This window comes from Psittacula echo (genome assembly GCF_963264785.1).
Source record: "Psittacula echo genome assembly, chromosome: 1".
Taxonomy (NCBI): Eukaryota; Metazoa; Chordata; class Aves; order Psittaciformes; family Psittacidae; genus Psittacula; species Psittacula echo.
The window spans coordinates 152,694,705-152,712,941 of NC_137735.1; the positions used below are offsets into that span (position 1 = coordinate 152,694,705).

An 18,237-nucleotide genomic window follows, 5' to 3' on the forward strand; every position below is an offset into this window, starting at 1 on the left:
GTGGATCGCGTGCGCATGCGCTGTTCGCCCTTGCTGCCCTATGCCTGTGCCGCTGCGGGGCTGCTGGGTTGTGGATTAGGTGTGCTGTGTGGTTGCGCTGCGCTCTGGGAGGAGGCTCGGCCGTGTGTGGAGGGGGTCTGGTGGCAGCAGGAAGAGGTGGGACTCGGTACAGGTGAGGCTGCGGTAGGACTGGATGGGTGCGTGGTGCTCAGTGTGTAGTTCTGATGGCTGTGCAGTCGGCCTGGTGCTAATTCTGCGTGGCCCGTAGGCGCCTTGGCCGCAGGTAGTGGCGAGGCGAGGGGGAGCCTGTGGGGAGCTTACCCTAAAGGAATGAGGACCTGGTTCGTAACCCTGGGGCGACGGAGAGGCAGGTGATGAAACTTCAGTGGGGCATCTTCGGCCTGAGCTGGGGCCTCCCTTGACGCAGCCTAGGGGCCTGCTCCTATATGGCCCGCTGGGTGCAGGTCCGGCCAGGTCTGTGGAGTAACGCGGCTGCCCTCGGGTGTTGGGCGAGGCGAAGGAAGAAGTAAAATCGCCTTAAAGGGTGTGTGAGAAATGCTCTAAGAGGAGCCGGTTGTCGGCAAGTGAGGCCGTTGCTGAGTTGTGTGCAACAATGTTAGGCTAGCGGAAAGCGGGAGCAAGCTTACGTTTCACCCGTCTGTAAGTCACTTATGAGTGCCAGAAAACAAACTGTTAGAATTTCACATGTATAAGAACATTATTTTCGTCAGTGACAGCAAAAAGAAAAGTTCAGTAGATCACAACCTAGTTTCTTACATCAAAAGATGTGTCTTGTTCTAGCTACTGTTGGCCACGGTGTAGTAGGCTGTATGGAATATTCAGTGTGTCCATAGCCAGTTTTCGTGGAATTACTGGCTGAGTATTGCAGAGACAGCTCAGCATGGGGCAACAGTTGTAGGTGGAAAAAATATAGTAGATACCTAAATTGATGAATAATATACATTTTCAGCTTCACCTAAAGTCTCTTTTCACATTATTATTTTTTCTTTTTTTAAATAGACCAAGTATTTAGAAGATTTTGGGAAAAATACATTGCTAAAGGCAAGCATGTTGCCACCTATGTATAAGCTAGGGAAAAGTACAACTGATACAGTGGGGCATCTACTTGGCTACTTGTTCTTGAGGATGGAAAAACCTTTCTGCTTTGGTAGCATCAGTTCACTAGCAGTCATGGAGCATGTTTTTCCATCTTTTGAGACTCTTGTCCATAGTTATAGACAGCACAGTGTATTGCAGAAATCGTTAGTTTTGGCCTATACAAACTCAGAGGGTATTTTGGACTTGTAATTCACTAGGCTTAATAATAAAACACCTCATGTGTTTACTGTTTCTGTGCTAAAAATATGTGCATATTTAAGCATGCTTTTAGGGGCTGAAAGTGCTTCTGGGGGTTGGTTTGTCAGCTGTTTGTTTGTGTTCAGATACAAGGTATCATGTATAACTTAGGGATTTTTTTTCACTTAAAACTTAAATGGTAATGTGTTAAAGTTTTCTATATTGTCAGCTGGGGAGTACTTCAGAAATTGCTTTAAACTAAGATGACTTTGTAATCTCTCAGGATTGTCATTGGCTTGTTAGGCACTTTACCTTACACTTAGTTAGGAAAGTATTACTTGTTGTTTATTATGATATACTTTGTTTTGTCTGAATAACAGGGCTTCCCTTGTTTTTTTTTAAAAGCATTTAAATTGTGTTTCTGCTTAGGCTTTTAGTATTTAATATTTCTACTAGGCTATTGGGAAGCATGTCTTGAATGTAAGTCAGACTTATTGATTTTGAAGTAGCTAGCTTCCTTCAGTGCATACTTTCAAATTTTCTTTAGAAAGTTGTGTTGTTTTTTTTTTTCTTGAAATTTGGCAGCTTACAATGAGTGCTCCAAATAAAGCGATAGAACTACAGCTGCAAGTGAAGCAAAATGCTGAAGAGCTGCAGGATTTTATGAGAGAATTGGAGAGCTGGGAAAAAGACATTAAAGAAGTGGATTCTGAACTAAGGAAACAGAGTGGTGTCTCAGAAGAGGTAAAAATCCCAAGTCCAGTGTTAACCCAGCTATTAATAATGCAATAGCATTTATAATAATTACTTCTTGCTTCAGCAAAATTACGTATGTTGACTTAAAATATCTGAATAGAATGTATGAGCTAGCTCAGCTGACTTGTTCCTTATCCATAGTAGACCAAAGAATGCCCTGTAAATTCTCCCACCAACAGAGCTGTGAGTCAGTAGCATCGGGAGGTGATGAGACCAGTAAATTTTCAGTCAGTTCCACATAGATCTAGAAGAATACTATATCTAGTTACAGGTACTGTAGGTGCTTCAATACAAGTGACTTTTGCACATCTGTTTTATACTAATTACTTACTTCAATTTAGAATTTACCACCAATTCGAAACAAGGCTTTTAACAAAAAGAAGAAAAGCAAAAGTAAAGTCACTTCAAAGATAACCACTGAGGAAAACAAGAAAAACAAGATCAAGTCTTATGATTATGAAGCATGGGGAAAACTTGATGTGGTAAGTCAGAACATTTGCTTATTAACTGTGTCTTGTTCCCAGCTGATTCTGTTTTAAATAAGATTGTGTTACAGTGCTTGAGAGTTCAGTCCGTGCATCAGCATCTTTCTGTGCTGGGTACTGTATGAACATTGAAAGTAGCTTTCTCCCAAAAATGTTATGTGTTTAAAATCCAGAACATTGAGAAATACTTGAGTTTTCCATTGGCTGTGCTCTCATCCAGTAGATTGAATTTGACTTTAATAATTTTTTTTTTTTTCTTAACGATATATCTCTTAGAAGGTCATCATTCTAATAGAACATAAGACTAAACACAGCTGGCAGTATTAGAGGATAGAACTCTCACTTTTGAAGTATGGAATACTCCTTAATAAAGAGGACTTACCAGTAGATATTTTTAAAAACCCATTACTAATTCTCCTGAAGTCTGTCTTGTATTATTTTTGTATTGTTAAAATATAAGGAAGGTAATAGTTTATTTTATCTGATTTCAGGATAAGATACTTGAAGAACTTGATAAAGAAGATAGTACTCATGATTCTGTATCTCCAGAATCAGACTCCGAAGAAGATGGAATTCGTATAGATACAGAAAAGGCTCTTGCAGAGAAGGAAAAGGTTATAGCTTTATAAATATTTATTATTTGCCAAGTAGCAATTTAGCCCTAGGAGCGCTTGCAGTTTCTCTTGAAAGATTGCCCACTGAGACACTCTTCTGGTGAAAGAATTGCCTATTTGGGTGTTTTATTTTTGTCTGCCTGTTATTCCAAAATAGAAAACTCTCACTGTATTTCTGTTTCTTCTCATCACCAACTGCAGCAAAGCCTGTTAGACTTTGCTTAATGTATGCTTATGATGATTAATATGTTGGTGTTTTTTGTTCTTTGATAAGCTATATTTCTGCATGGAATTGTCATAAGGATCAAACTAGTGTTTACCTGAGCACAGGGTCTGAATGCGCCAAACTAAATCCACAAGATTTTAAGATTAATCCGTTTGTGAAGTCAGTACATCTGGGAATGACGGGTGAACTTGTATGTCTTCCTTGCCTTGGTAATGGCAAGTTTGTACCGATTCGGTTTTACCTTATTTTGCAAGTAGAATACTGCAACAGCTATCTCATTCTTCATTGACATGTGAGAGACTAAGCTGTGTAGCAGCTTTTCTGGTTCTGAGAAACTTCTTTGTTTACAAGCAATCACCTAACTCCATCTGTAAGTCTGTCCTTCTCTTCAGTAGTTTCTTAGTTTGTTTTTGTTTTTTACTGTCTGCTGCATACATCTGTGTTTTCCCTTCTGCTATGGAAATTCCTTGATGTATATAATCTGCAGTGTAGGCTGAGAAATTTAGATGTCTTTGACCATTATTATCTTGGGTGCAATGAAGCATTTGGGCACATGTGACATAAGAGTTGTGTCCCAAAGGAGGCAGCAATGAAAATCTTTACCCTGGAAAGGAAAGGTGCCAAATCTCAAACTTCAGTAGTTCTCTAATTCAGTTTAAGCAGTTACGTATGTGCTCATTATAGGTTTCTATAAATGACTTACAGATACTGAAAATCAGTAAATAATAAAACCCTGTTATTGCATTAATCATCAGAAATATTTAATATGCAATACTTAAAATACTCTTAGTTGAAAGAAAGTTTCACAGTAAAGCAGTGCTTTGTGAGAAATGTTTAAAAGTTCTAAAATACAAGCTTTGTTTTTTCGGTTGTGTTTTGTTTTTTTTTTTCCCCACCAAAAATTAGCAATGTGTATGTCCAAGTATGGTAACTTTCTAAAAATATTTTTTTTTTCTATTCACAGGGTAATAACTACTTCAAACAAGGAAAGTTTGATGACGCTATAAAGTGCTACACTAGAGGAATGCATTTTGATCCATATAATCCAGTATTGCCCACAAACAGAGCATCAGCTTTTTACAGAATGAAAAAGTGAGATTTTAAGTTAAATCCATAGTATTTTCTTCTTTGAAATGCTACCTTCAGATATCTTTGTTTCATTTTAAGTATTGATTATATTACTTTCCATACTGTGATTTGGTCTATGTAAGACTACTGTTGCTACCAGTTTCTAAGTAAAATAGGAATCATCAGGATAAGAAATCTGGTAGTCTCTTTCATCTTTTTTTCCTCTGCTTTCCACTACAAGTTCACCATATTCTGTTTAAGTGTGTGTAAAACTTAAAGAAAATAGAAAAAGAAAAAAAAAAAAGGAGAAAGTTCACTGTCTAATTTGTCTTTCCAATTCACTGAATTCTATTTCTAAAGCTTTGATATATCTGGGGAGAAGAAAACAGTACAGGGGATTTGGTTATTCCTTCTATGGCAGTAAATGTTGTTGACCTTTGTTTTCTTTCCTGTCTTGATATAGTCTGAATTGAGACATGTTTAAATACTCATTCTATGCTCCTTCTGAAGCATTTAAGATTTCTACTTTAGGGAGAACCAGAGTAAGCTAAATTGCTTAAGTTTTAGGGTTTGTTACGTAGATGTGTCCAAACTAACTTTTTCGTATTTTTGATAGGTTTTCTGTTGCAGAATCTGACTGCAATTTAGCACTTGCTTTAGATAAAAATTACACAAAGGCTTACGCCAGAAGAGGTGCTGCTCGCTTCGCTTTGAAAAATCTTCGAGGTGCTAAGGAAGGTGGGTCTTTCTTTGCTTAAAATATGTACAAACCTATTCCCATGTCTGCTTGATTAAGGGTTGTGCAACTTACTTATTGGTTTAGGAATTTATTTCACATTTAAAAAAAACCCAACAAACATATCTCATATTCTTCTGGCAAGGTAAAAGTCAAGCACCAAATCTGAATGATCGCTGTAAGTAGTAGTAGTTCTAGAATAATTTACCTTTAAATGTCGCCGAACATAAGAAGGATGTGGACCTGCAAATTGAGTTCAGAGGAGGGCCACAAAAATGAGAGAAGGCTCTGGGGACACTTTCTTGTAGCTTTCCAGTACCTAAAGGGGCCTAAAAGAAATCTGGAGAGGGACATTTTACAAGGGCATGTAGTGATAGGGTGAAGTGAAGTGATTTTAAACTGACAGTGGGGGTTGATATTGTGTATTAGGAAGAAATTTTTCACTATGGGTGTAATGAGACACTGGACCAGGTTGCCCAGGCAAGCTGTGCTGCCCTATCCCTGACAGTGCTCAAGGCCAGGTTGGATGGGGCTTTGAGCAACCTGGTCTAGTGGAAGGTGTTCTTGCCAGTGGCAGGAAGGTTGGAACAAGATGATCTTTAAGGTATCTTTTAACCCAAACCATTCTATGACGTGTTGCTTGCCATATCTTGTGCTTCTTGGGTAACTACAAAAAAGGGTAATTTCAAAAAGAATACTCTTATTTTATATTCTGGTTAGTATTCTGTAATTCTAACCTGAAACATAGTTTTCTGATCATTTGATAGATTATGAAAAAGTTTTAGAGCTGGATGCAAACAACTTTGAAGCAAAAAATGAACTGAAGAAAATTGATCAGGTAATAAGATTAATAGTCTCTAGCATAAGTTAATACACCCTGTTCAATTTATATTTGTATCAACTTATGTTTAACAATAGAATTCAATGAAATCTCATGCTTTTTCTGGCATTTGAAGTTCACTAAGGTTAAAATCTGTAATTGAGTTTTTTCTGGATTAACTAGCATGTATGCAAACATCAGTGTAACAGTGGATTGTCAGACTGGACATGAAGTGGATTGAAGACTGGATATGTGCACCAACATCTGTGTGGGTTTTTTGTTTGTTTGTTTTTTGGAGGGTTTTTTATATCTTCCTTCAGATGTTTTTCTGCCTTCTGTGATGTTTTTCTCAGTCATGCTTAGTATTCCTGTACAAAGTAGCACTACATTTGAGAGAACCTGTGTGTTTTTTTGCTAGCCTGATTGTAGTCCCACTGATTGCTGTGGTTTGCCGAATCAGAAAGTGGGTTTCAGCCTAGCAGAACATAATACACTGATGCATGTCTGATCCCTTTCATAACAGGGAGAGAATGCTGATTATGATGACTCTAGTAAATACAAGCTCACCTGTTGTTACTGTGTGAATATACTTATACCTTGTTGACTGTAGTTTTGAAAGCGCTTGAAAAATGTTTTTCAGAATCAAGACCGAAGTCTTCAGTAATTGAATAAATAAATGATTTGTGAATTGGAATGTATGTATAGACAGATTCCATGGGTCATCTTACATTGTGTTTTAGAAATTACATACTTTTAATTTACCAAGTAACAGTCTTGACTCTCAGTCCCTCATAAAAACACATTTTCAAGTTTAGAATAATTTCTTCAATTTGCATTCTGCTTACAACACAGGCACTTCTGTTAAGATGCTTTTTTTGCATCTAAAAAATTTTGTATTTATTGTTGTTTATCTTCTGAAAATGCGTAAGTGGAAGAAATACTCACTGAGGAAAAAAAATTATACCTTTGCAGGCTCTGTCATCAAACGAAAGCTCGGAACAGAAAGAATTTGATGAAGTGGTCAGACCTGAATTAACTGACGAAGAGAAGCAGTGCGTTGAACACCAGCAGCTCAAGCAGAAGGCTATTACAGAAAAAGATCTGGTAAGTCAGAGGAAAGAACTAAAAAAGAAAAGTCTTGTGTTGTGCTGTTGCAAAGAAAAGTAGTGTGCTGGGGCTGTTCAGCCTGGAGAAGAGAAGACTGCATGGTGACCTCATAGCAGCCTTCCAGTATCTGAAGAGGGCCTAAAAGGATGCTGAAGAGAGACTCTTCATTAGGGACTGTAGCAATAAGGCAAGGGGTGATGAGTTCAAACTTAAACAGGGAAGTTCAGGTTAGATATAAGGAAGAAATTCTTTACTGTAAGGGTTGTGAAGCACTGGAACAGGTTGCCCAAAGCAGTGGTGAATGCTCCATCCCTGGCAGCGTTCAAGGCCAGATTGGATAGAGTCTTGGGCGACATGGTCTAGTGTGAGGTGTCGCCTCCCATGGCAGGGGGGTTGGAACTAGATGATTCAGGGTCTTTCCCAGCCGTAACAGTCCTATGATTCTGTGAGCTATGTAAATGTGTAAATTAAACCTGATACTGTCATGAACTTAAGTGCAATGTCCTTGATACAATCTTAAGTGTTTCCCATTTGGGGCTTTATAGGGAGAGGAAGGGGACAGTGAGTTCTCTTTGGACTCTTCTGGAGGAATATTTATACAAGGTAGCTTTTACAGCCCAAATTGTGTAAGAAAATTTCAAATATGTAACAAGATAAGTAGAACTTGAACTGTATTTTACAGAGATCCCATTTCTGCAGTATTATATGCATCTTGACCCTTGCTTGTCCAGGTAGAGTTGTGCACTGTTTTTGTGTTTTCAAACTTCTGGTTACATGGTGAAAAGTAGTTATAGAAAGGACTTCAGGGGATGCAGGCAACAATGACAATAAAAATGTATTTTTTGGAAATATGGTCTTAACTCTCAATTGGCTTATTAATTTCTCCCTCTCCTCACTGTTGCAATTAAGAAATAACATTATCAAGTAAAACAATTTTCTTTTTGTTCTCTTACCTAGCTATTTAACTGTGGACTTTTTATCAATATTCAGGCTTCCTATACTGGTTGTAAGAGGTAATTAGTAGGAAAAGAATGACAGCACACATTAAGTGCATAAAAGGAACAAAAGTTTGAAGAGGCTACGGAAGAGAAATTTCAGACCAGTGCAGTACTTCATTCATAGCAGAATTAACTCACTGTGGGCCTGTTCCTGGCAACATGGATCCTTTCAAGTCTGAATTGTGCCTTTTGCTTTTTTGCCAATGAGTAGAGTAGTATCAGAGAAGGTAATACGTGGCTTTATATTAGTACTGAGAAGCAAAAGATAGTTTTAGTTTCTTGGAAACACAGTGATGTAATTTTGTTGTATGGAGCATTAACTGGAAAATAAAAGCAACATTTGGGCCCAAGTAATATTTGAGGATAACAGTTTCGTGAATGTAGCAGGATAAAGATAGATTTGCACAGCAAGTCTTGAAAGGGGAGTTGTATAGGTTCAGCTTTGTTCAAGCATGTGTTTAAATTCAGGAGGCACAGGGTGGCTTATTCTGCACATACAGCATAAAGATAAATCACAAGTTACTGATTTGTATGTCTGCACTTAAACTGTGCATGCAGCAAAACTTTTTATATCCTTGAAGTACTAGAAAGAATTAAGGTATTTTTTTGGGCTGCCTCGCAGCTTAGATATGAAAAAACATTCCATAAGTACTGGCCCAGATGTGGGTGTTGTTTGTGATCCACAGTCCTGATATTGTGACCCTTTCTACTAAAAAGGTTAAAATCTCATTGCACTAGATGTTTCTTAACAGTATTTTTTTCTAACCTAAATATTAACAGGGTAATTGTTATTTCAAAGAAGGAAAATATGAGGCTGCAATAGACTGTTATACCCGTGGTATAGCAGCAGATGGCACCAATGCGCTTCTGCCAGCTAACAGAGCTATGGCCTATCTAAAGATTGAAAAGTAAGTAGGATTGCTTGTTTCTTTGTGGTGAACTAGATAGAAGAATGATCCTGTATATTTTCACTCAGGTTTAGTTACTGTCATTCCTAATTATACTCAGAATTCAGTATAGAATAAATCATACTGAAAACAGGGGGAGAGAATAACTCAATCTGTGTAATTTTACAATGCATTTCACAGGAAATAAGTTCTGAGATAATAGAATAGCATCAGTATGAAATTATAGTTACTTAAGTTTGATTTTTCATTCTTTTCTGTATATAGAAATATATATATTCACTTTTCTTGAAGGACCTGCCCAAAGCTTTGTCTTTTTTGACTATAAACCCCAGTCAGCTATTAAATGTTGCACTGTAAAAAGAACTGGATTATATCTTCTGACTTCAAAGGGAATGGACAGGAGGTTTTCTGGAAGTAATCATCTTTTTAAAATATTTTTCTTTAACTCCATTAATGGAGACATGTATGTGTAGTTTATTTTTAGTTAAGCTTAATGCAGGTAATCCCATAACAGTAGGAAATGCATGTTCCTAGCAAATGAGAGAAATTCCACATGACCGTTTTTGAAATCTGACTTTTTTTTTTCCACTTCCTGATGGCATGGTAGTTTAAACCTTTTAAACTGATAGCATAAGAAGCAGAGAGCTGAGCATTATGTTGGTTATCTGTTTCAACGTGACATGGCTGGGTATCTGTAGAGATATTGATCTCAAATTATTAGATTACAAAATAGGTTGCACAGGTAGTATTTCTGACAAAACATTCGTAATTTAGTAGTGAAACCACAGAGGACATCATAATGCAAATAATGTTTTCAGAGAATCAGAGGAAGTGATACCTTAATTGAATGACCAAGCAAGAAAATCAATTCTGTATGATAAATCTGTGTATGTATTGTGGGTCTTTGCATTTCAAAGAGGACCAGACAAAATGCAACAGAAGCTCACTGATGTTCTTATAAAACTCTAGAACTAGTAAGAACTCAAAAAAAAAAAAAAAAAACCAAACCCCAAAACTGTTTTTTGTAAACTTAATGATAGATTGAAGGAGGAGAAGGCGAATGAATGAAAATCATTTAATATGCACATAGTGGTATCATAATCTAATACAACTAAATATAGCTGGGATAAGGAAATTCGATCTTACAGTGAAGCAAATGACTTTAATGCAAGGATATACTGACTTGTTATTCTGAAATATCTTGGGACAGGTCACAGGAATTCAGATGTAGAGAATTTTATTCTTCTATGTGCTTGCTTCTCTTTTCCTTTTCCCTCTCTCTGTTAATATGTTTGTAATGGTCTTGCTGGTTTTCAGTAGCAAAAAGCTCTGATGCCGACTTAATTTTAAGGCTTAGTGTTTAAAGTAGACTCTGACAGGCTTTAAGCATTTATTTTCATGGTGGAAGTGAATTTCTCTGTGATGATAAAAAGATTCAGCAGTGTGTCATGAGATACCAAGAGATTTGGCTTTAATTTCAGTGTGCTGAGAAATCGTATTGTATACATTCACTTTACTTTACATTCTAGCTCAGTGTAATTAAGATCTCTCTTTATGTTTTAATTGTTTTGGGTAGCTTTGCCATTTCAGTTGAAACTACCGCTTGAAACTGATTATTAATTTTGTACTATTCTTTTGCTGAGATATGAAGAGGCAGAAAATGACTGTACACAAGCTCTGCTCTTAGATGCCTCTTATTCTAAAGCCTTTGCCAGAAGAGGAGCTGCCAGAGTTGCTCTTGGAAAGCTAAAAGAAGCTGTGCAAGGTAAGACTTTGAATTATCTTAAATGTGTTGGGTAAGAGATAAGAACATCCTGATTTTTATTTTTATTTTTTTTAATCTTCTAGTAGCAATTTAATCAATTGCTGTTTAATTGAGGTTATCATGCAAGCATTAAGAATGATTGGGTTTTGGTGAGTTTCACTGAATATGTATAATGTGTTATGTGTTGATATCTGCAGGACTGGGGAAGTTTTGCATGAAATTACTATTGTCACTTACGATAAGTAGCAAGAAATAGTTTGAGAAATGTGTCATGATATAAGTATTAGGATAGCTTACCTGCCTTTAATAGTTTTAGAGCTCTGAAAGGAAAACAAAAGACATAAAAATTTGCCAGGTGTACTTTGTAACTTGAAATATCTGCAGTTTTTTATTTGTTGTCTGTTTTTTTTGTTTTTAATTTCCTTGCAGATTTTGAAGCTGTTCTGAAGTTGGAACCTGGAAATAAACAAGCAATAAATGAACTCACTAAAATAAGGAATGTATGTATACTTGCGAGGTTTTTATTGGGTTTTGGTTTTTTCTTTTTTTTTTTTTTTGTAAGCCTATAGTGGTAGAATGTTCTCAACATATCTTGTAATTATTCCTCAAACTTCTAATCTTTTGGACAACTTACCATTTTTTCAGGAATTAGCTGAGAAAGAACAGTGGACTCAAGAATATCCTGCAGTATTGATAAAAGAATCGGAAATAAAAAACATAGTGAAACTGAGTCATAATCCATCACTCCTGAAATCAACAGTAAGTTGTTTGGTTTAGTGAGGTGCTTTCTATAATAATGGGAAAGGTAGATCTTGAAGATAAAATTCACTTCTTGCTTATTTATGTAGACTAACTCCTGATAGGTGCATGTTGCCTGCAGAAAGCCCAAAAAGATAACTTCAGCATTTCCATGTGTGTGTAACAGTAGCAGTGCTGTGAGCATTCCGTCTTCAGTTCTGTGCTTGGGAAACACAATGTATGTGTATATCTGTAATATGAAATGGGGAAGCAACCCCACAACTCTATCCTGGGCATAGCTTACATTGCAGTTGAGAGTAAAGGGGAGGCAGTTGAGTCTACGTGTTTGATTGCAGACTTCAGAAGGCTCTGGGTAAACTTCCGTTCTTTTCACATCCACCAGTCAGCCTCCCAGTTAGCACAATGATGTGATGGTATATTGTCAAAGCGAGCTGTTTATTTTCTGACAATACACCAGCAGGACAGGGGGGGTTATGGGTGTGATTACAAAGACTGATGATGGGATTGTGTTAGAGTTGGACAGAGAAACCTGCCATTTCTAGTTGTTCAGTATGTTAATTTGTGTGGTTTTGCATCTGTACTTGTAGAGCAATATATACTGTGTTCATGTTCAGGAAATCTCTGCTATCATGCAGAGATTAGACAAGCCAAAGCATTTTAGTTACAGCATGTCGTCTAGTAGTGGAATTATGTAACTTGGTCAGCCAGCAGAGCTGAGTTACAGATATTTATCATCTCAGAATTTTGAGTTGAGGGTCTAGGCCTATGTTGCTGGATACTTACCTGCCTAGCTAAGTTACAAAGTTTGACTTGGGTGATTGGTCCAAATATATGGTAGTCTTTGCCAATTCAACCTTGCAGGGGTGGCGTGGAATAAAACAAACCAAAAACGTTTTTTTTTTTTTATTACCGCGAAAACAGAATACAGAGTCTGAGATTCTCTACAGTCAGGCTACCCTGGTTTATAAGGGTAAAGCAAGAAAATGATCATACAAGGCTTCCTGTGGAATGTAGAAGTTTCCTTTTTTGGCTGTTTATTGAAAATGTCTTCCATATGCTCCGCTACAGGTGAAACTACTTATCTTGAGTATATTTTAAATTAAGTGCAGCTGCTTATGTGAGGCCTGTGTATGCACTGATGTTGAGGCTACACTCATGACTTATGTATTTTGTTTAGAAGCCTTTGCAAAGAATAGAGATTGAAGAAATTGATGATGACGCAGCAGACAGTGATTTGCCCAGCACTGCTTCTTTAGTCAAGAACTGTAGGAATTCTGTGACGGTTGAAAGAACAGAGAAACTCGATCAGGATGATCAGTTGGCTACAACGGACATTCCAAAAGCAAAGCACTTAAAAATAGAAGAAATCGGTGATACATCAGCATTTCAGTAAGTATAAAAATTCTGATCCTCTTTTTAAAAGATAAATTTAGCTGAAATCTTCAATTTTGGATTTCTACATGTGATGAAGTATCAAACATGTTTTAGAGAATTTGAATCAAAAAGGAAACACTGACAGAAACTGCCATTCTTAGACATCTGCCTCTGATCATGCTGTGGTTGACACAAGTATGATCTATTTAGTGTCAGGTGGAAAACCAGTCTGAAGTTATGAAGTTCATAATATTTTCCTGTATGCCATAGTCTCTTCCTTGTGCACTTCATCTTGCCTAGCTGTGATTTTTATTTGTAATGTTTTAGAGCAGATTTTGAGCAGAGTTCAAACATTCTTTGCACACCAGTTGTGTGAGAGAAAAGGAGCAGATGAGAGTGTCGCCACTCTTTCCTCCACTTAGCGGGAAGCTGATAACTTCACGTTTGCTCAGACTTCCCAAGTTCCACTGCATTAGCTAGGCAAACTCAAGTCTGGCTGGCTAAAGGTAGGCTGACGTATCCTAACTTTAAGCCACTATCCTAACTTTGTCCCTGCTAAGTGTTGGAGCTCTACTATTCTGCTGCACTGGCATCACCTAATTCTGTTAATTGTAGATACTTTTTATGGAATTCTGATTGAAGAATTTCTATGAGAAGCACCCTCCCACACACAACTTTTCCCAGCTCAGTCAAATGGTTTTAATGTGAAGAAGTGTTGAAGAATGTTGAAGAAAAAAAATATATTAGCCATTTTATAACTTCTAAAAAATAAATGGACTTAACTGACAAATTGTAGGACAAAAAAATTGGCATATAATCCGTGTTGAAAGCAGTTTGTTCATTTGACGTAGTTATTTGTTTTGTGTTGTGAATTGCAGAAAATGTAATTATTTTTAATTTTCAGCTGTGTATGGTAGAAATCTGTACTAAAAAAATGCAGTTATTTCCAGAAACAAAGGAGACAGCGGCTGAGTATAAGTATTTGTAAATGTGGGGGTTTTTTTGGTGGGTTAAACTAAAACACATTATTTTTAAAAGCATTGGTAGTATGTTAGCTTTTAATGGGTTGAGAGATCTCCAGTTAGGTCTTAGTGTAAGATTTCCTTGAAACACAATCAAGAAAAAAATGAAAATCTCTCTGCAGGCTTCATGGTAGTGTGGAAGGGATTTCATCAGTGTTGGATTCATCATTCCCTTTGAATGGACAGAGAGAAAAAGAAATCAAAAGGTCATTTAAATCTGCTTCTGCAGTCCCTGCCATTCCCGCAAATTCTTTTCAGCTTGAATCTGACTTCAGGAAGTTGAAAGGCTGCTCGGAAAATCTGTACTTGTACCTGAAGGTATGGAATGTAGTACTGATTGGCAGTGCTCGGACAGTTTCTTCAACTGACATTGAAGAAATAGGGTGAACTTAGGTGGAAAAGGTAGCTATGATTAGTGTATCTTAACAATGTACAACAGTCCCTTTCTTTACTTGCCTTCACATAATACCAAGTAGTTTGATCCCCATTTGAGTAATTCTCCTCTTGTGCCTGACGTCACTTTGTCTACAGTCCCTACGTGATCTATTTCTTCTTTCAAACATAGGCCCTGATTCTCCGAAGACTTAAATACATTAGTAACCATGTTAAATTCTGACTTTTCAAATGAGTGCTTTTAGGGTAATTAGAAATGGCACTTCTAATTCTCATGACTCAACTGTTTCTTTTTTTTTTTTTTTCCCCTAAAAATAACTTGCTCTTTTCTTTTTTTTTTTTTTTTATTTTTTTTTTTATTTTTTATTTTTTCCAAAGCAAATAGAGCCTTCACTTTATTCAAAACTGTTCCAGAAATCCTTGGATCCAGACTTGTTTAACCAGATACTGAAAATTCTGCATGATTTCTACATCGAGTAAGTTTAACTCTTTTGTTTCACCTTGTATATTGCTGTTGGTTTTTTTGGAGGTGAGTTTTTGGTTTGGGTTTGTTCGTTTTTGTTTTTTTTTTTAACTTCGCTAGCATCACCCTTGGGCTTAAAAAAAGTATTTCCAGGCTGCAGGATACAATAATTACAATGGTTCAGTTTCTCTTTCTTCAGAAATTAAGCATGTATTGAAAAATCGGGTAGAAAAGACATAAAGAAATAAATAGCCTTTAGTGTAAGTTTTTGAATTCAATTCTGCTACATTGCATTGGAAATTGAGTATCAGACTGTATGGAATAATTTTGCTTCATATTACTGTGTGTTCTGTTATCACACATAATTGCACAAAATTAGCTTTCTATATTAACTTTTTAGAGCAGAAAAATAGGGGGTTTCATTTTTGTGTAATGCTTATTGTGATGCATTCTGACATTTAATTACCTGCTAGTATTTTACAGTAGCCTGTAATAAACGTGTGTTGGAGCTAGAAGTTCTGATAAGAAAGGACCTGACAATTATATTTGAAATTTCTCTGTATGCTGCTGAGTCTTAGAGTTCATTTTGCCCGTCAGAGGCAGTGTACTGCGTGTCTGGATTACTTGGAGCACACACTTCAGAATGTTTTTAAGGTGGTGTTTTATGGAGAAAAGCAAATCTAAACTGATGTTTGCCTTTCCTTTAGTTTCTTTAAAAGTAAATGCCCATCATGTGTGTGAAACATGACATCTTAAGAGATAAGGTCCTGCATGTGGTGGTATGGCATAAAAGTTTAGGAAGTTTGAATTGTTTGCAGTAAAGTAAAATATATTCCTTCTGTAGGGAGACAGGTCAAGTTCCGAAGGAAAAATACTATTTGTTGTTAGTTTTTAAGACAGGGACTATTTACTGTTGACCAGAAGAATGTAGAATGAACACAGTCTAGGAATTTTCTGTATGGATAAAAATGATGGAAACTGTAATGTGGTACTTTTTGCTGAGCCTCTATGACCACAGGGGCTGCTTCCTGAACTCGCACACCCCGGTATGTATAAATATAGTGATGTTACAGCAAGGTGTAACCATTAAATCATATAGTAGCTATTCGTATATGAACAGCAGTCAGTTTGCATAAGTCTAGGGTTTTATATTTCTTCATTCTTGCTCTGTATCTGAATGATACTTGCATCAAGATTTCTGGATGTTGACTTTTTGCTTCATGCATGGAAGAATAAATCAGAAAGATGAAAGGTGGGGAATATTAGACACAGAAGTGAATTCTGTTGGTCATTTGATTTTTTTGTTCCTGAGGTCTTTTAATATTGCTTGCAGCTACTGAATCTTTCTAATCAACAGTAGTTATTTTTATATTTGTAATATTCTTCTTCAGGAAAGAGAAGCCATCTCTCATCCTTGAAATCCTTCAGAGGCTATCTGAATTAAAAAGATTTGATATGGCAGTAATGTTTATGTCTGGCACAGAGAAAAAAAGTAAGTAATTCAGGAGTGTACTTAAAAAAAACTTTCTGATACTGTAGACTCTATCAAGAAATACATAAACTTTAGTGCTATTCTTATTGTTTATTACATTTAATAATCAGTGAAGATTAGTTGTCTAGCTTCTTGATTGTTTTAGAAGTTAATTTTTTTTCTTAATCTATTGATTCCTTTTTAATTCTTAAGACTTAAATCCAAGAGGATTTAGCTGTAGTTTTGATCAGTACTACTGTTGCATTTTAGTCTGATAAAATAGGCTTCACTAGCTTTTCAGTTTTGTAGCTGGTAATGTTACAAAGGTATGAATTTGTATGAAATCTTCTATCTGAAATGCAAAGTATCCAAATTACAGTTTCCACAATTTACAGTCATTTCTTGGCAATCCTGACTTTACTGTTGGCAATAAGAGTGCTGAATGTCTCTAAAGTCAGCCTGGTCATCTGTCCTGTTCTTGAGGCATCACTTAATTTGTAATTCATGTTGGTATTGGCTTGAGTTCATATTTCAGAGAAGTGTATGTTTTTTTGTCTCAAACATTTTCTTTATTTATCACACCAGACTGACTGTGTAACAGTTGAGGCACTTACAAACAAAACATTTCTCTGGGACCAAGTAACATCAAACTTACTATCTCAGCAAAGTTTCACTAATAGCTGTTAGACTTTCAAAATTAATATGTGAATCTCCTTAAAACAAAATTACTTGTTTGACATACTGAAGTGCAAGTAAATTCCTCTTACGAATTGCATTCATGCCTTTAACCTGATGTAAGCTTTATCTGCCATCTGGCATTAACTTTTACCTTCTGCATTTAATGGCATGGTGTCAAGATAGTAAACAAAATAAAAGCTGTCTGTTTATGTTGTCAGGATTATATACTTGTTTAAGGAAACGTTGTTAGGCAGTGCACTTCAGAAAAAAATGAGAGCTTCCCTTTGCTATTTATTTTTTTTCATCCTCTCAGTAGTTCTAAAAACTCACTTGTATTTCAGCTCTATAAATCCAAACCTTACTCTCCCTTAGGAAAGAATTGGACTAATTTACTTTAAGAGTGCAAATCACAGAAATAACTGTTTATGTTGGGATTTTCTTCTACAGTGACACAGGTATTGTTCAATCATGTGAACCACATGGGATTGAAGGATGCTTCTGTTGAAGAATTGGAGAAGAAATATGGTATTTTTTCTTAGTGAGATGACTAATGTGTAAATTTGTTTCTGTGCCTCCTCCATGTGGAAATCAGCTGAAGGAGCCTATAAAGACCAGAATTTTGTTGCTTTTGTATAAGTAATGAAACTCTTAAGCTTGGTTTAGCCAAATGGCAAGTGCCTGAAGAGATAATTATTTAGTTCTGCAGGTACATTTGCCTTCCAGCACCTGAAACAATGCAGGTCTACGTTGTTTTCAGTGGATTCTCTTTGCCCAAAAAACAATTGGGCAGATTGGCATTCAGAATTTAAACTGTAGATAGAAATCTTTATTAAAATAAAAATATTTATAAACATGTCTTTAGTAAGAATCAAATGGTGTATATTACAAATGTGCATGTTTTTTATTTTAGAAAATAAACAATGTTGAAGATACTAAATTTTTAAGGATTTTGGTTTTTTTACTAAGGTGTCTAAATCATTCTTCTTTAAGAGTACACTACATGAGAACCTGCAGTGTGCAAAGCAGAGATGAGGTATGGTGGCCAAAAAACCCATTATTCTTTGATTTGAGTTTACTCAAGCTGAGTTTTAGCATTGAGAGCTTGAGATTCCTGTGAACCTCAGCTCTAATTGCAGAATAGAAGGAAGACATCCTGTAGAATTAAGCTAAAAGTATAGGGGAAAACCACTTCTGGTGGTCTTTCAAAAGTACTTTTAAAATAATCTGATGAAACTTGTCTTTTGGGTCAGTTGTTCCTAGCCAGGTAAAGCCCTTAAGAAGCTTCAGGAAGCTAAGCA

The 18,237-nt window shown here is 36.4% G+C and overlaps 1 protein-coding gene across 3 annotated transcripts; it reads left to right on the plus strand.

Annotated features, from left to right (window-relative positions):
* Positions 1-37: 37 nt before the first annotated feature.
* On the plus strand, positions 38-17,876 carry RPAP3 (RNA polymerase II associated protein 3). 3 transcript variants are annotated; one of them, XR_013958420.1, is made up of 17 exons: positions 38-172; positions 1,882-2,040; positions 2,394-2,534; positions 3,029-3,151; positions 4,342-4,469; positions 5,062-5,183; positions 5,949-6,019; positions 6,974-7,105; positions 8,887-9,014; positions 10,658-10,779; positions 11,209-11,279; positions 11,425-11,538; positions 12,716-12,927; positions 14,057-14,252; positions 14,706-14,803; positions 16,151-16,282; positions 17,387-17,876. XR_013958420.1 is itself a non-coding variant. In XM_080633752.1 (17 exons), the coding sequence occupies exons 2-17, from the start codon at positions 1,888-1,890 to the stop codon at positions 17,476-17,478; spliced, it is 2,004 nt and encodes a 667-aa protein (XP_080489878.1). In that variant the 5' UTR covers positions 38-172; positions 1,882-1,887; the 3' UTR covers positions 17,479-17,876. The 3 variants fall into 3 exon arrangements, 2 of the variants coding, with proteins under 2 accessions (XP_080489878.1, XP_080489879.1); XM_080633752.1 differs by having other exon boundaries at positions 16,182-16,282; XM_080633753.1 differs by lacking the exon at positions 38-172 and having other exon boundaries at positions 1,296-2,040; positions 16,182-16,282.
* The last annotated feature ends 361 nt before the right edge of the window (positions 17,877-18,237 follow it).